The sequence below is a fragment of the Heliangelus exortis genome, chromosome 3 (assembly GCF_036169615.1).
Source record: "Heliangelus exortis chromosome 3, bHelExo1.hap1, whole genome shotgun sequence".
Classification (NCBI taxonomy): Eukaryota; Metazoa; Chordata; class Aves; order Apodiformes; family Trochilidae; genus Heliangelus; species Heliangelus exortis.
The window spans coordinates 84,739,286-84,755,812 of NC_092424.1; the positions used below are offsets into that span (position 1 = coordinate 84,739,286).

At 39.2% G+C, this 16,527-nt stretch overlaps 1 protein-coding gene across 1 annotated transcript in view; it reads right to left on the reverse strand.

The window, feature by feature from the left end:
* CD109 (CD109 molecule) overlaps positions 1–16,527 on the reverse strand; it is a 78,467-nt gene that overhangs the window by 48,496 nt on the left and 13,444 nt on the right. The window contains exons 3-5 of the mRNA XM_071741545.1: positions 12,387–12,415; positions 8,146–8,376; positions 7,875–8,000 (exon numbers count right to left, since the gene is read on the reverse strand). Of these exons, the coding sequence (XP_071597646.1) occupies positions 7,875–8,000; positions 8,146–8,376; positions 12,387–12,415 (386 nt within the window). The remainder of the gene's footprint in view (positions 1–7,874; positions 8,001–8,145; positions 8,377–12,386; positions 12,416–16,527) is intronic.

Consider the following 16,527-nt stretch of genomic DNA (forward strand, 5'->3'; position numbering starts at 1 on the left):
GTTTAATATTGCCAGCTGCTGCTCAACTGCATGATGAGGTTATGCTGATGTGGAGCTCAGGAGCCTTACAACTTTCATTTTTGCTAAAAACAGTAATACCACTAAAAGGTATCATATGTTCTGAGGTGCCTCAGTCAACTTGGTTTGAAATGTGAGGCAAAGGAGACTGACTATGGATAGCCATATTGTCAGGTTGCCTTTTTAACCAAGATATGTCAGATGGGAAGAAGTGTCTGTGGCGCAAGAGGATGAACTGAGAACTCCCGTGGGAAAAACCCCAGGGTCAGGATCCAGGCTGGAAACAATTTATAACTGTTCTCTCCTACCTAACCAACAAATATGAAAATTCGGTATCTCAAACAAAGCCTCCCATACCTCTATATTTACACTTTTCCTAGCAAAAGACTTCTGTCAAAGTAAAAATCAGATTGCTACCAACTTCATTATTAACTCACTGATCACCAAAATAATTGCCATATTTATATTCCTAGGTCTAAAATGATACGTGCAAAATCTGCACATTTGTGCAGATCATAATCCTTACAAGCCAAAATGCTGCAGCACTCATACACAGTTCACAATCAGATTACAATGAAGTAATCTTAGGAACAGGCATCTCAGGAAAATGACCCATAGTGAATTTATCTCATATCTGGTTTTCTGAACATCTTTTATTTTCAATATTATATCTGTCATTCTTGCAGTTAAGCCAGCTGGCAGGATGAAAAAGCATCTCCTTGGAAAATTAGTTTTTGTCTCACATTACCTTAGAAGAAAAATAAATACATAAATAAAAGCTTAGAGAACTGTAAGCAGTAGAAAACAAATATTAAAGTGAGAGTAGTGTTCTTGGCTGCACCTTCTCTAAAATAACAACCTTTATGGCAGAAAGAAAGCTATGCTTCACAGAGAAGGGAAAGAAAAAAACCCTCCTAGGTCATCTGGATGATTTGAAAACCAAGCCATATTTCTCAGTAACATACATTTTGTGGTCAAACTGGTTTGTAGTAGGGCAAGTAACAGCACTTCAACCATGTCATATCATCGTAGTTCCTCAGGGCAACACCGTCTCTCTGGCAAATACTGTTCAAATATTTTGGTGTGAATGTTGTTGAACAAGTTTCCAGGTGTGGTGGCTTTTAAGACAAGCACTTAGTCACACATAAAACCAAAAGGGGTTTTTTTAAAATAGGAAAACACCATGCTATGCCACTTGTTTCCAGCTCTAATTTATTCTAGTATTGTCTTCCACGTTTCTCCTGCCTCTTAAACACACTCACCCTTCCAGACTACTAGCATTTTGCTCTAAATCAGCATTTCTTAAACTACAAAACATCTATTACATTCTGTGCACATTGCCCAGAGTGTTAAGAAAACAGTGCCAAAAGGAGATTCCTATAGGCATTCAGAGACCATGAGGATGATGGAGCCTTTCTGCAGCTGAGCCTCAGCTATTGTGGACCCTGACATCAAAGAATGATTAACAACTACAGCCCAGATTTTGCTTTCCTGCACTGAACCAGTCCTGTTTGAAGTCATTTGGGTCTAATCTAACAAGTGAGATTGCAGGACTTGTTCTCCACAATTTTTTTTATTTTTTTTTTCTCTTTGGCAAAGGAAGAAGTCCCGGAAACGCATCTGGTCGAGGTCCATTTTCTTTTTTGTTTCTGACTTTTACGTGCACCACCAGTCACAGCATCAGGAAAAACTCCGGGCATAGCATCAGAGATTCGCCCCGAAAAACCCGAGTGCTGGAGGGACTGCGTTCCCGTGGCTGCCCTGCCACCTCCTGGCCCCTGTCAGAAACACTCCTCCTCTTATGCTCTGCAGCTAAATACAAGGTTTTCCAGCCAGAATTAAAAGAAGGATTCCATGATCACTTTATTTTCACATGCAAGAAATAAACCCCGAAAGAAAATTCCCCAGGATGAGTTCCCCGACTTCTGTTCAAATCCACCAAGCACTCTCCAAAACCTAAGCAGAGTCTCACTATTGCCACCAGTATTCACACCACCAGATCCTGAATAAGTATCAGTGATCATTTGCAAACTACTGAATACACAGCCAGTTCCAAAGGTTTTACATTCAGTCTGATTTCGAAGGGGAGTGACATTTTATTTAAGTGATGATACAAACTTAAATTTAATGGATCAAATGTAAAATCTGTAGCTGACCTAGCAGTAGTGTCATGAAATTCAGCATGCATATACTGTAAAATACATAAAACCTCAGCAGTTAAAAAATTCAAATGTAAATTATATGATCAACCCTAGCTGATTTTGAAAGTTACTTTATAGATGAAGCTTTTTAAAAATATAATACTCTTCAGAAATGTTTTTGTGACCCCTGAAACATTGCTACTCTTCAATATATGATTTAAATTTCCAAATAATGTTTCATAAATTAGATTTTAAAATATTGTATGGCTCCAAACAACTCCTGTGCAGAGATGCCTGCTACAAAAACTCAGCAATGAAAAGCCTTTCCGCACCAGGATCCAAAACAGGAAATATAAGATATCCAACTAAAATACAAGGTGGAGACTTGGAAACCAGACTGTAATTACTCTGTCTTGAGTTTTCTTGGAACAGCTGTACTAACACCTGAACTCTTATTAAAAAGTACTACAGGATGTTTAACAGCAGCAAGCAGCCAGAACCTGATTTAAAACAGGATTCAGAGACAGTATTTCCAGGAATCCAAACTTGGTACACTTGGGAACTGCTTTGTAACCCATGAAAGGGAAATGTTATTTACTTAACTTAACAACAGTCTTTAATGACAAGAGGGAAACTTGAGATGAGAAGGCTGGACAGCTTACTATTTAACTAGAAAGCTCAGGTCATGGCATCAGGATACCTAAGTCATGCAGAGATCAACCCGGGTTACCCATCTGCAGACGTCCCTAAAGCCTTGAGTACAGCCATAATAAACTGTGCTGGATCCCATATGGACCCAGGGTTAGCAGCACTAGCTAATGACAGGCAGGCATATTATTAAAAATGCTAGACATATACCAAGTATTCCTTAGCAATAATCCAGTTTTTCAGTGATGCCTGTTATCAGGAAGGGATTGGTGAATCCATACAAATTTACATATGGCACAGGAAAAATCTGTACCTCTCTTGGACAGCAAAACAGCAAAAATAATCAAGGCACTAGCTAGGAATATCTACCTGAAGTGATCCAGGTCACTCACTAGATTTCATTGAACACCAACTAAATCTCCACCACATCACCTACACACAGACAACCATTCATTTTAAACCTCAACCTGAATCTCATTCCATATGACCTTGTATTTCAGGGCATAAGCTCACTCATAACCAAAAGAATCAAAAAGTTTCCTGTCAGAAAAGTTATTATCCTTTATTCTGCAAGGCTGCTACCAGAAAGATAAGTCTGTGAGACTACCCACTACGCAGATCTACTGTGACAGTGTGAATATTGCAATTATTTTTAATATATTCTGCACATGATAGCTTTATCCAATATAAGATGCTGTTTAGGCACACACTTCAGAAATAATACATATTGCTTTGTAAGCCTTTTAACACAGAATTTGAAAGAAAGCAAAGCAGGTGTGAATGATGGAGTAAAAAGAATCTGAAAGTAATCAACATAAGCTTCTATGTGTGGGGGGCTTCGGGTTCCTGTTTTATTCCCACAGAGTAGGAATTGTAAGAATAGACATTTCTGGATTCCGAAGCCTACAACTCTTATAAATATATATATATATAAAACTCTCTCTCTATCTGTATATATAACTCTCTCTATATATAACTCTATATAGACTCTATATAGACTCTCTCTCTATATATATATATAACTCTATATAGTTATATATAGAGTAATATAGATAGATAGAGAGTTTTATATATATATACGGAGAGAGAGAGAGAGTTTTATATATATATAAAGTTTTATCTATATAGTTTATATACATATATATAAACTATATATATAAACTTTATAGTTTTTATATATATATAAACTACAGATAGTTTATATATATATATATATATATATATATATATATATATAAAGAATAAAGTATATATATATATATAAGAGTTGTAGGCTTTGGAATCCAAAAATCCAGAAATGTCTATTCTTACAATCCCTATATATAAATAAAATATACTGTTCTTTTACTATTCTATTTTAATTCTCACTTCAGAGTTTAATGAGAGAAGGAACCATTTAGCCTGACCTGTTTTTATCACAGGTTTGATTATGCAAGTATTTAGCTGCTCCAGCAACCTGCATTACTATGAGGCACCTTCCAAAAAGGCAACCATCCCTGATGCTAGAACACTCAGCAACAGAGAAGTGCTCATTCCTCTTTTCCCTTTTGTTCCAAAGATTAGGAGTCTCATTGATGAAAAACATTTATATGCCAAAGAGAATTTTAGCTTCAATTTCTACTAGTTTGTTCATCCTGTACCTTTCTCCACTAGATTAAAAAGACTTTTAAAACCTGTTACAGCACTCGCAGACTGTAATCAATAAATCCATTGATTCATTAGATCCTTTGATATACACAGTCAGCAGATGGGACTTCTGCAGTCTCCCATTGTGGAGCCTTCACCCCCAACTCCATCCACAAACTCTATCATCAGTTTATATTAGAAACAGCCTGAGTGAGTGCCAGCTATCCAAAAATCAATCCACCTTTCTTTGGCAGACTTTACATGCATTACTTTTTTTCAGGAGCTTGGGGGGAGACCTTATCACTTTCTACATCTACTTCAAAGGAGGTGGGGGTCAGTCTCTCCTCCTTAATAACAAGTGAAAGGAAAAAAGGAAATTGTGTCAACCTCAAAGAGAGGTTTAGATTGGATGTTAGACTGAAAAGGTTATTAAACTCTGGAATAGGTTACTCAGGGAGGTGGTTGAGTCTCCCTCCCTAGAGGTGTTCAGGAGATGTGTAGACATGGTGCTTAGGAATATGGTTTGGCACTGGCCTCTGTAGGGTCAGGCTAACGATTGGGCTCAATGATCTTAAAGGTCTTTTCCATAGAGAACAATTCTGTGATGCTGTGAAAAGCCTTTAAGAAAATCTGTTAGCTTATTAACCAAATCCATAATGGTCTTAAAGAATTTAATTCTTTATCAGTGGAATTCCAAACCACTTTTGTCATTGTTTTTATCATGGCAGATGCCAGAGTTTCTCATGTTACCTCACTACTCTTTTCTGTTAAGTGCATTCATCTTCTGCTGATCTTCTCTAATCTCCCCACACTGAGATTCACTTAAGCACACAGAACCCTCACCCCTATTAAATGCTTCCATCTCTGCCACATAATTACTGTTTCCTCATCTTGCTGAGCTCTGTCACTGCTGGATTTGGCAAACTTAAAAATCCTTTCTTAGTTTTATTAATGATAGTTTTCCTTGGTATCTTTAGGTTTTCTAGAAATATGCAAGAGCTCAGTTTTTCATTTATGTGGATAAGTATCTCTTAGTTCCCCTTTTATCAACTTATTAAATGCAGCGCCTCTTAAATATGAACCATTTCCTCTGTCAATAAAAAAAAAAATCTTGATTCTGTCCCACCCAAGTTTACCTTTTCCAGAAAGAGCATTTGGTAAATGTGACAAAAACATTTTGCATTACTTTCCACCTTGAACTGTCTCCTTCAACAATGGTGAATAAAGATACCCTAGTCAGGTGGGCTTTATCCCAACCCTGGGTATCCTTCATGAGGATGAAGCATTTAGAGCTGTATTAAGAACCCCAAACACTGCATTCCATGTCACACTGAATGCCAAAACCCTAAGCTTTAAAATGTAATAGTAGGGAAAACAAGATGTTCTTAAAATATGATAAAGACAATCTAGAAAAGAGTGCACCCCTGGCACATCCAACGTGAAGCCAAATGTCCAGTCTTTGGTAGCAGCCAAGGTTCACATGTAGAGAACTGCAGCAACTAGAATAGACAGAGAGGCACTGTGCCAGTCTGAGCCTCAGGGCTTTCCAGTTAACAGTTTCTAGTAAACTTTACATCTGTGAATTTTTCGAGACATTTTTTAGTCCCACATGGGTTTTCAGTATTCACTGCAACTGCCAGTGCTGTGTTCTACAGTTTAGTCATGCTTTTTTAATTGTTTTGAAATTGCTCTTTACCTCCTACACGTGGTACCCTCTAGCTATGCATTAGAAGAGAAAGTAAACAAAATGTTCCCTATTTGTCTTCTCCCTGTTACTGATGGTTTGATAGACTTTCCCACCATCATACATTTTCCATGCCCATTAACCTTCTGTAGCACACACTAGATGGCTAAAATTTGGAATACCATCTCCTGTGGTTTACTCACATTTCATTTCACTTGTCTGCTTTCTTGCAGCTGTTTCATTAGCCCAGATGAATCCAAGGTATTTTTCTTTCAATTTTACAATTTTTTTTTTCCTTTTCTTTTTGCCTCTGCTCCAGGAGGGAGTGGCACTTGTGCTCAGATCCTGAAAACAGCTGCTGCAGCTCCTTCAGCAGCGTCCTCCTGCCTTAAGAATTACTCAAGACTTTGCAGAAAGCAAAAGCAAAATTTCCCAGACACTTTTTCTCCTGGCAAGTGAGCTGCTGAAGGAACTCCCCACTGTCACCAGCCTTTTTTCCCCATGTCTGAGCTGCACTTCCCCACCTCCTGAAAAGCACCTATGCAGCTGTAAGTGGGGCTGTGCTGTCAGCCAGATCAGTGAGCTGCTCTGGGTTAGGTAAAAAAAAAAAACACAGAGATGCTTTTCAATCTGGGTCATTTCCCAGGCACACTTTAAATCTCAGCCTTGCTACAGCTGCCACAGTGGGACCAAGAAGCTATTGAATAGCAGTGCAGGGATGGGAGGGAGTGGCTGATGACAGAGACAACTTAAAACATTTTTCCCACCAAAGACAATACTAATGATTGGACACCCAAATGAGAAAGCACTTGAAAAATCCAGTCCTGACACTCACTTGAGCACCACCCTCACCTACTTTACACTGTAGAAATCTACCAAGCATGTAACTGGTACTGGTAAATATCACTCCCAAGTAATATATGATCACATGGGGTTTTCTGCTTTCGACCACATCATCTCCCTTATTACAGAACACTGAGCAGTCCTGTTTGGACTTGCTAAATGTCTCTGAATGGCCGAGCCAAGTCGGAAATGCAGTTCCAAAATTACAGGCACTTAAAGCAGGCTGAATAAACCTGACACACAAAATTCTGAACAGCTAAAGCTCCCGCTATTTTTGCAACATGTTCCATGGCGTATGAGGAGTGTACAGCTTGCAGGACCGGACTGATAATCACTATTACCAACAGCAACACGCAAACTGGACCATACCAGGTTTTTTATGCAACACTTCTTTACTATTCATCCTTTCTATTTTGCAGTTACTTTTTTCTACAGTAACATCTCAGTCATTGTGAACGAAATGCCCCTAAAACTCGGCAGAGATTTGTAAATTACAGTCTTTGATTCCACACGCCTGGAGACAGTAATCATCTGCACAACAGGACTAAAGGGCTTTCCTTAAATTCACTTACAAAACAAACGTGAGTATCTCATTTTTAAAAAACAGTATTCCAAAAGAGCTTTCTTTTATATGAATATCAAAACCCCTCATTTTTTAAATAACATTTTTATTTTAGAACCAAAACACAGTCCTTAAGATAAAATACTTATGCTTTTTTTATATCTTCCCTTACAAAACCACTGAAAATTTCATGAGATTTACATAACATCTTGGGTTTGCCATGGGGGAAGGATTTCCTCTTCTGGTGGCCCATGCTTATTTCTGGTTTTGCTACTCCAAAGTAAACACAATTTTATTTGCATCTATCAGGAGAAATAAAACCTCTCTGTGACATGGCAATGTTAATACTCACGTTCACTTCTACTTCTATGGTCCAGTCTCCCAGTGGAGGGTCCATCGATAATTGAATTTTTTTGGAAACTACACCCAGATCACCCTCCTCCATCAACCACTGCTGAATCAATTTCTTCCGAGGGTCCTAGGAGAAAAGTCAGGCTGCATGTTAAGTGTCAGTGGTCTTGGTAGAAAGCTTTAGGTAGCAATACATATGATCTTTATTTGTCACATAAAGTTGGAACATGTGACAAATTCCAACGTATAAGCAGGTTCCTGTGGATACTTACTCGGATATATATATTCAGAGATGCTTTGTAAGGTTTGAGATCAGGATAGACAGTGACAATCCGAAACATGACATCTTGTCCTGGTTTATAAATAGATTTGTCTGTCTGGATGAACACAGAGATGCTCTTGGACATGAACATCAAGCTGGTACGGTTAGAGAAGATAAGTTGGCCACCAGCATGGCCTTCCACCAGTAATTCATAACTCCCAGAAGCACTGTTCAAAGGCAGCTGAGAAGAAAACAGTTATTCTGTTAATTATTGAAAAATATTTTTGAAGACATTATTATTCCAAAAACACTTGACATAAAGTTCTCACATTTTGCTGAATCTGTCAATTTATGTAAATTCTTAAAAGAGAAAGAGGATTTCAGGGCTTTAAAATGTCGTTTCAAGAGTTACCTGAGAAGGTATCAGAAGCGTTATCAGAAGCTACTTTTCAACGTTTGCACATGTTTCAACAATTTTCAGTAGTAATCAGGTTTACAACACTGTAAGTACCCATGTATTCATCATACCATTTGCAGACTCACACACACTTTCTGCTCTCTCTTTTCACAGTTATTTAGAAGTTTCTTGGGTTTGATTTTTGAGGTTAATTTTTTTCTGACTTCATCACCTTTTGTAATTAATTTTCCAAAAATAAAAGATCTGAAGAAGCTATATGTGGGCAAGATGAGAAAAAGAGTAAGAAAACATTACATTTCTTTTTACAGGCTTAACCTTCATGAAGATCTCATGAGGTGGGGTGCTGTTTTTCAATAGAAACCTCAATGATTCTGTCTCATCCTAGTCTGATGATTCATAATCATAGCACATGTTGCACCTCATCTAGAAAGTAAACTATTATTCTTTCAAAAGTATTAAGCAATAAAGGAAGAGACCTTTTATATGGTTAATTTCTTTAGGATAGGCATTGAAGGCTCCTCCAGAGCTGGCAGCAAATAGGAACAGACATCACTGGCAAGGAGATTAAGACCAAGTAAGATCAGAATAACCATACACAAGTCCCTCCATCACTCCAGTGGGCAAAGGAAATCTGGAGCTCATAATTGAGAGGCATCAGCTCATTTCCTAAAGTTAGGTGGGAGGAATCCCAGCCACAGGGGTCAAAAGGCTCGAAGCAGAGCTGCTGCAACACATGGGAATTTCACCTCAAGCAGAGCCTACACAGACAACAAATGGCCCCAGGGACATCCCAAACCAGATGCTGGCATCTGTACTGCTGTCTGCTTAGAAGTGTCTCTTTGAAGAAGGAAAAGGGTTTTAACACACAGCTGGTTCCAACAAGTAGCCCTGCTAAAAAGCTTAAGGGTCACATGCTTCTGTTTGCAGTTACAGCAGCAAATCTGGAGTAAAATCTCTGAAGTCAAGACAACTAAAACAGACAGGCTTGCATTTTTCAGTGTAACATATGGAAATGAAGTGCTCCTCTTTTGCTCTGGTAATGAAAATTACAGCTGTTAACTTACTCTCAGGCACAAAACTTCGAGAGTCCTACCAAACTCTATTAATGAAAGGCTGTCGTGCTGTCAAAACTCATTTTAATATCAGAAATCCCCAATCAGGGAAAAATGTCACAAATTGGCAAATGAGATAGAAGAAAATGTCTGTATCAAGAACATTTCCTTCTGTGTGTGTTTAGCTATAATGAGGAATCAGCTAAAATTTCATCCCTCTCTCTTGACCTCCTGTTTCTAAGAGCAAGTAGGGAAAAAAAAAAAAAATCAGGTAGGGAAAACATTAAAAGGCTCTCTTTTTCACCCAGAAGCAGGTATATGCTGTCAAAGGAAGAAGGTGTTCCCCCTTTACAACCTGGGCTTACATAACTAAATTCTAGGTGCAAATCACCACACTGAAACAGACCCTGCATTTTCTTCAGCTGCAGGTTTTTGTGTACACATTGCCAAGAACATATGATTCACATATTTCAACATCCTCCGACTTCCATGCCAAATATTCTGGAATATATTAGATAGGAGGAGCAGCCTTAGTCGCTGCATATGTCAAATATTACCTTAAAATTAATTCATTTACAAATATCACCATTTAGAAAGAAGGTCTATTCCCTAAAAAGCATACAAGAGTCCCTACAAGAAGTTCAGGAAAGATTATAAACATTCAAAATCAAAGTGAGGTGGAAGTAAGCTTGTTTTTTCTCATCACAGCAGTGAGTTTTGCTCTTCAGAATTATTTGAACATACTTGCAAGAATTGTTTTTGTTTTCTTCACTAAAAGTTTGCGAATGTCATTTGAGGATCTCATATATTTTTCTGTCTTTTTCCTGTGGTGAATTATGATAGATAAGAGTTTGGGCTGCTCCCTTGATTTTTGTAAATTTTCTACTTTTTTTTTTACTTTCTGCAACATGGTAACAAAACTGCCTGTTGTACCTTTCTTGACGTAAAACCAGAGGCAATGGAGTTTGTATTGCCACAGCAGGCTACTAGAAGTGCAAAGTAACACATCATCTGGGTCAAACTGCACTAGTCCAGCTCCTCAGAGGGTCACTGTTGCAATAGCAGTCACCACCTCAGCCCCACCAACTCCTTCCCCAAAGGCTTCTTTCTCAACCCAAATAAGAGCAAGGCAGTACGTAGTTCTGTGAAAACATTATACCTTAGTCGTACATCCCCCCAAGTGAATGGTATTACTATCCCCATTTTGGCACTCCTAATGAAAAAGAGAAAGAGGCCACCTCATGTAATTCTCCTGACCACGTCAGGCACCATCGCAAGCACCTCAGACAAGGAAGCTTCTGTTTCCTCTGGAAAAGGTGACGGGTGAAACCATAAACTCATTACCCACCTTCTGCTACCAGCCAATTACACATTGGACAAAACATAAGTCTACCATGGCTACACAAATGAAAAAACATCTTACTATTTAAAAATTAGTCAGGTTTCATCACTTCAGATATTGGCGAGAGAGGAAGGAATTCACCTCGCCTTGTTTCACGAGCTTGAACACTTTGAGACCTGGACAAATTATACTGATGAACTTGGTAATTAAATCTCCTTTTTTGATCAAATTTTCTGTGTTTGCTAATTTACAGTTCACACAGATGCATTTCAGCCTGGTAGTTTTCATAATGTTGAGCTGCTCATTATCACTGACTATCCATCTATCAAATATTTCCAGATTTCATCAGATATACAGTTTATTTGAGATCAAAATTTAAACCCACTAGATTTAGGGATAGCCAAGCTTACAGATGTTTAAAAAAAATAAAGACTTTGGTAAAACATTTTTCCTGACACAAATGTAATTCTTTAGATCAAGTTTGCATAAAATCATAGAATGGTTTGGGTTGGAAGGGACCTTAAAGATCATCTTGTTCCAACCCTCCTGCATGGGCAAGGATGTCTCCTACAAGACCAGGTTGATCAAAGCCCCATCCAGCCTGGCCTTGAGCACTTACAGGAATGAGCCACTGACTTTTCTGGGCAACCTGCACCAGTGTCTCACTACCTTCATACTGAAGAATTTCTTCCTAATGTCTAACCTAAATCTTCCATCTTAAAGCCACTACCTTGTCCCATCACTAAATGCCCTTGTAATAATTCCCTCCCCAGCTTCCCTGTGGGCCCTTTCAGGTACTGGAAAGCTGCTATAAGGTCTCAGAGCCTTCTCATCTCCAGGCTGAACAACCCCAACTCTCTCAGCCCACCCTCACAGGTGAGGTGATCCAGCCCTCTGATCTTTGGACTCACTCCAAGAGCTCCATGTCCTTCTTATGTTAGGGCTGAATATTCAGGATTACAAATTCAGGATTCATACTCAGCACATAATTTGATAATATTAAATTTTTTTTTACTAGTTAGTAATATGTACTTTCACTGGACATACATCTCCAAATCCTTAAGACTGCATAAATACATTTTTATTTTAATATTCCTCATTGCTTTGTACAGTTCTTTCAGCTCAAACTAGCCCTCATGGTGTGTCTGAAAGAGAAATGTAAGTCGAAAAAAAACACAATACAAAGTTTCATGTTCAAGTTTAACATAGCTTGTGCTGATTTTGGAAATCAGCTCCCAAATGCTGTAACCACTTGTAACAAGTTGCAGAGCACTTGATTTAAAACCTCTTTGGCTTATTGGTCAGTAAATACACTCATCTGAGAATACAAAAATAGCTAGGATCACATAAAAAATACATCATCTCATCAACACCAACTGATGAAAAGTTAAAGCGAGTCAACATTTTCTGAAGAAAGAGAAAAGAAAAGAAATACTTACTACTGGAAGAACAAGAGCCCCAAAGGAATCTGAATAAAAAAGAAGAAATAACACACTGTCAGAAAACTTATAATAACTTACCAGAACATCAACATTATCAGGTTAACCAGAAGAGCAGTGCTCCTCCCCCATTCCCACACTGCCCACAATTCCACATTGGCCACTCAGGACACAGGGACCATCCAGCCAACACATACACGATGGCTGCAACCAGCTGGCCAGCATCCACACACTTATCAGCCAGCTGACTGCTGCCAAATGCCATCTGGACATGAAACTAAAAAATATAAAGCCTGGAGCAATTCCTGTGTTAGTCTCTATTGACGTACTCTGTTTTACACTTCATTTAAGATTTCATTCCCTGCATTTATTGATCCCAAATCCTGTCAAGGCCACTGTCAGCCAGCACCTATAGACACATGAAGGAAAGACACAAAGGAAAGATGGCTGGTGAGAAAACCCAAATAACACCCATCCCCATCCCAGGGGAGAACTCAGCCCATCCCACAGCCATTGCCAGAAGCACAGAGCCACACCAGCACAGGAAAACCAAAATCCTCTAGCTAGAGACATGATCCCCTCACCATCAGGCTATGAGATTCAGCAGCTTCCTATCAATCACAACCAGCCCAAATCTGCTAAAAGAACAAGCCAGAAGAGAACAGCCCAGAGAAACTGAAATTCAGTGTTCCACTGACATAAAGGTGTCAACAGTGTCCCAGATGGGATTTATCTGAACAAGGAGGGCATGGTTTGGCACTGCTGTGCTTGAGAACAACTCCCCTCTCGGGTACCACTACCCAAAGACATAAGAAGCCCCCTGCTTCCACAAAGAAATTGGTTCTGCAACTCTTTCAAATATAAGAGAAACCCCAGATATTTTGTATTAATCTTCTGCAATTTAGTAGGCAACTCCTTTTAGTAGTCATTCTTACCAAGACTAACAACTTTTCTAGAAGGAATAAAAAAGAAAAAGACTTTAAACTAAGCTGTCAGAAGCTTTCAGAAGTCATCAAAATAGCAAAAAAAAGCCAGCAAAGCCAGGAGCAATGCAGTATGTCTAGGCCAAGCCATTACCTCTATGACAACCTAAAGTTGGTACTTCACTTTTCCTCAGATATATCCAACCCACCCCTTCCTCCCTTACATGGTTGGTGGAAGATGTGTGATACCTTTGTAGGGGCAAAAAAAGTATAAATTCCAGCCTACAGAAACCTTACTTCTCTGATTGGTGGGGGCTGACATCCACATTCTCCACTTGAACATTTTCCTTTACATTCACACAGACTGCAACACCTTTACAATCCATTCAGTCCTCTTCTCCACATGAGTTATTATTTTCCATTGATTCTGCATCTCAAATAAAAGCTAAAATTTTCAAAACCATGAACATAATTTACCACCCTTGAACAGAATTAACCATCCTCAATGCATTATATCATCATGGGGATATTGTAACTAAAATATTAATGTGTGTTGGTTCATTAAATTTGTTATTTTAACTATTTCAGATAATGTAGCATTGAATACTTTTAGAATCCAAATAAATGAGCTCTTAAGTTCCTGGATATCATTACATCATGGAGCCATTAGTGTCACAGCTTTTGCAGAGCAGGAGCAGGAGCAGGAGCAGGAGCAGGAGCAGGAGCAGGAGCAGGAGCAGGAGCAGGAGCAGGAGCAGGAGCAGGAGCAGGAGCAGGAGCAGGAATAGAATAGAATAGAATAGAATAGAATAGAATAGAATAGAATAGAATAGAATAGAATAGAATAGAATAGAATAGAATATTTCAGTTGAAAGGGACTTACAATGATCATCTAGTCCAACTGCCTGACCACTCCAGAGCTGATTAAAAGTTTTAGCATTTCATTAAGGGCATTATTCAAATGACTCTTAAACACTGATAGGTCTGAGGCATTGATCAGCTCTCTAGGAAGCCTGTTCCAGTGTTTGACCACCCTCTCAGTAAAGAAATGCTTCCTAATGTCCAGTCTGAACTTTTTCTGATGCTGCTTTGAATCATTCCCATGTGTCTTATCACTGGATACCAGGGAGAGAAGCTCAGAATCTCCCCCTCCTCTTCCCCTCCTCAGGAAGCTGTAGAGAGGAATGAGGTCATCCCTCAGCCTCTTCTTCTCCAAACTGGACACGCCTAAAGTTCTCTGCTGGTCCTAACAAGACATTCCTTCCAGCCCTGTCACCAGCTTTGCTGCCTTCCTGTGGATGCATTTAAGGACTTTAATATCCTTCTTAAACTGTGGGCTCCAGAACTGCACACAGACTCAAGGTGAAGCCACACCAGTGCTAAATATATCACCACTTCTAACTGGTTGGTTCTACTGTTTGGAGCACCCCAGGATGTGGTTTGCCCTCCTGACTGCCCGGGCACACTGCTGACTCATACAGACACATATTTTCTTTTGCTGATTCCATTCAGTTAGACCTTTTTATATCTCCTAAAAAGCAATGAGTTTATATCTATATTTTAGTCATTTGTTTCGTGGAGTAAGCAAAAAAAAAAGCTATCAATTTCTTTAATTTCTTTGCTTCTTGATCCTGGGCATAGAAGCATTCCAGTATGAAGCAATCAATCTTTGAATTTCAACAAATGTTAATTTTGAAAGCCAAATTTCCTGGCTTGAGCCAGAACACAAACAACTTTCCTTTTAGTAATTTTATTTGTCAATTAAGTCCCTTTTAAGTAGCTGCACCTTCTGAAATTAACCGCATGTTTTTCAATCAGTGTCTGCTTCCAGGACTGATAATGCTCAATGTGATTGCTGAAAAATGGAATGCAGAACCAAGGTCACTGCTTGGTTCTGCTAAACTGGAAACAAAAGGGACAAAAAGGGATCACACCTGCAACCCTCCTGCAAGGAGGAGTGAACCAGACAGGTAGACCAAAACTGACCAAATGGAGTTTGGTCAGTTCCATCTCATTGCATCATACTCCCTATACACCTGAAGGATCACAAGGTTCAAGCTCTCTTCGTCCACAGCTGACATCCTGACAGGATTCCATCTGTTCTTCTACTTCTGATGCCAACCTGTGTGTTCCTGAATCCATGAGTTCCTGAAAGCAGTTCCTGTCTGCTGCTGAATTCAGAAGCCCAGCTATGAACTTTCCCAGGACTTGCCATGCAGCATTGATGGTGACATGAGTGTTGTTGCTGGGGGACTGTGATATTTGTTTTGTATTTATTTATTCTGGGGGGTTTTGGTGGGGTTTCATCATTATTGTTTTTATTAAATCTGCATAGTTTAGTTTCAAACCAGTACCTCTCGATCCCTTTCTTTCTCTTCCCTTTCTAACAAGGTAGAGAAGTTAACAGAGAGCATTTGTCATTCATGTAATTGCCAGCCTAGCATTAAACCTTGACCTCAAGGAATTATTTCCTTTGATGGTGGCAAACAGAAGGAGGTCTCAATGGACTCAACATTACCCTGGTTGCTGCCAGAGTGCTAAAGGAAAAATTCCATCCTGCATATACCATCTATTCAAATTATAAAATGGATTAAACCAAATTACTCACATCCACACTGCAGTACTTCACTCTGGTATTCAAAAGCTTAACAGCAATAGGTGGAATTGGGCCCTAAGCAACACAGTTCTTTCCACAACATGTTTATGCTACCTCTAAAGACACAATTTTTTTCCTATCATCCCTCTCTTGTTCTCACTTGAGAAGCAGCCCATGCAGTCATTGACTCTGAGCCACCTCACCAGCCTTTTGGGGTTTTCCAGACAGCATTCTCAGGCAAAATACACACTTCTCTTCCCACTAGCCTGGGGAGAGGATACCTTGCCCCACTGCATGGTGGCAAGAAGCCCCAGGCTCCAACAAGCTTGCTTGGTAGACAGGACTGCAGCACAACCCTAGCTACAAGAGAGGAATTACACAGTACTACAGAATACTCTACTCATTGGCAATATAAATCCCTCTGGATTTACTGATATTTCCAACATTTACCCAAACAACTCCATGCCCAAACAATTGCACTGGAAGAGCCATCATTTTAGCTAAAGGAAACATGTCCCTAACTCAAGACAGACTAAGTTACTGTTAACTAGGAAGAATTTTTTTAAGGGATTATGATATTTCACTGGTAAAAGAAGCTGGATATAGGGTAACTAGCAGCAAC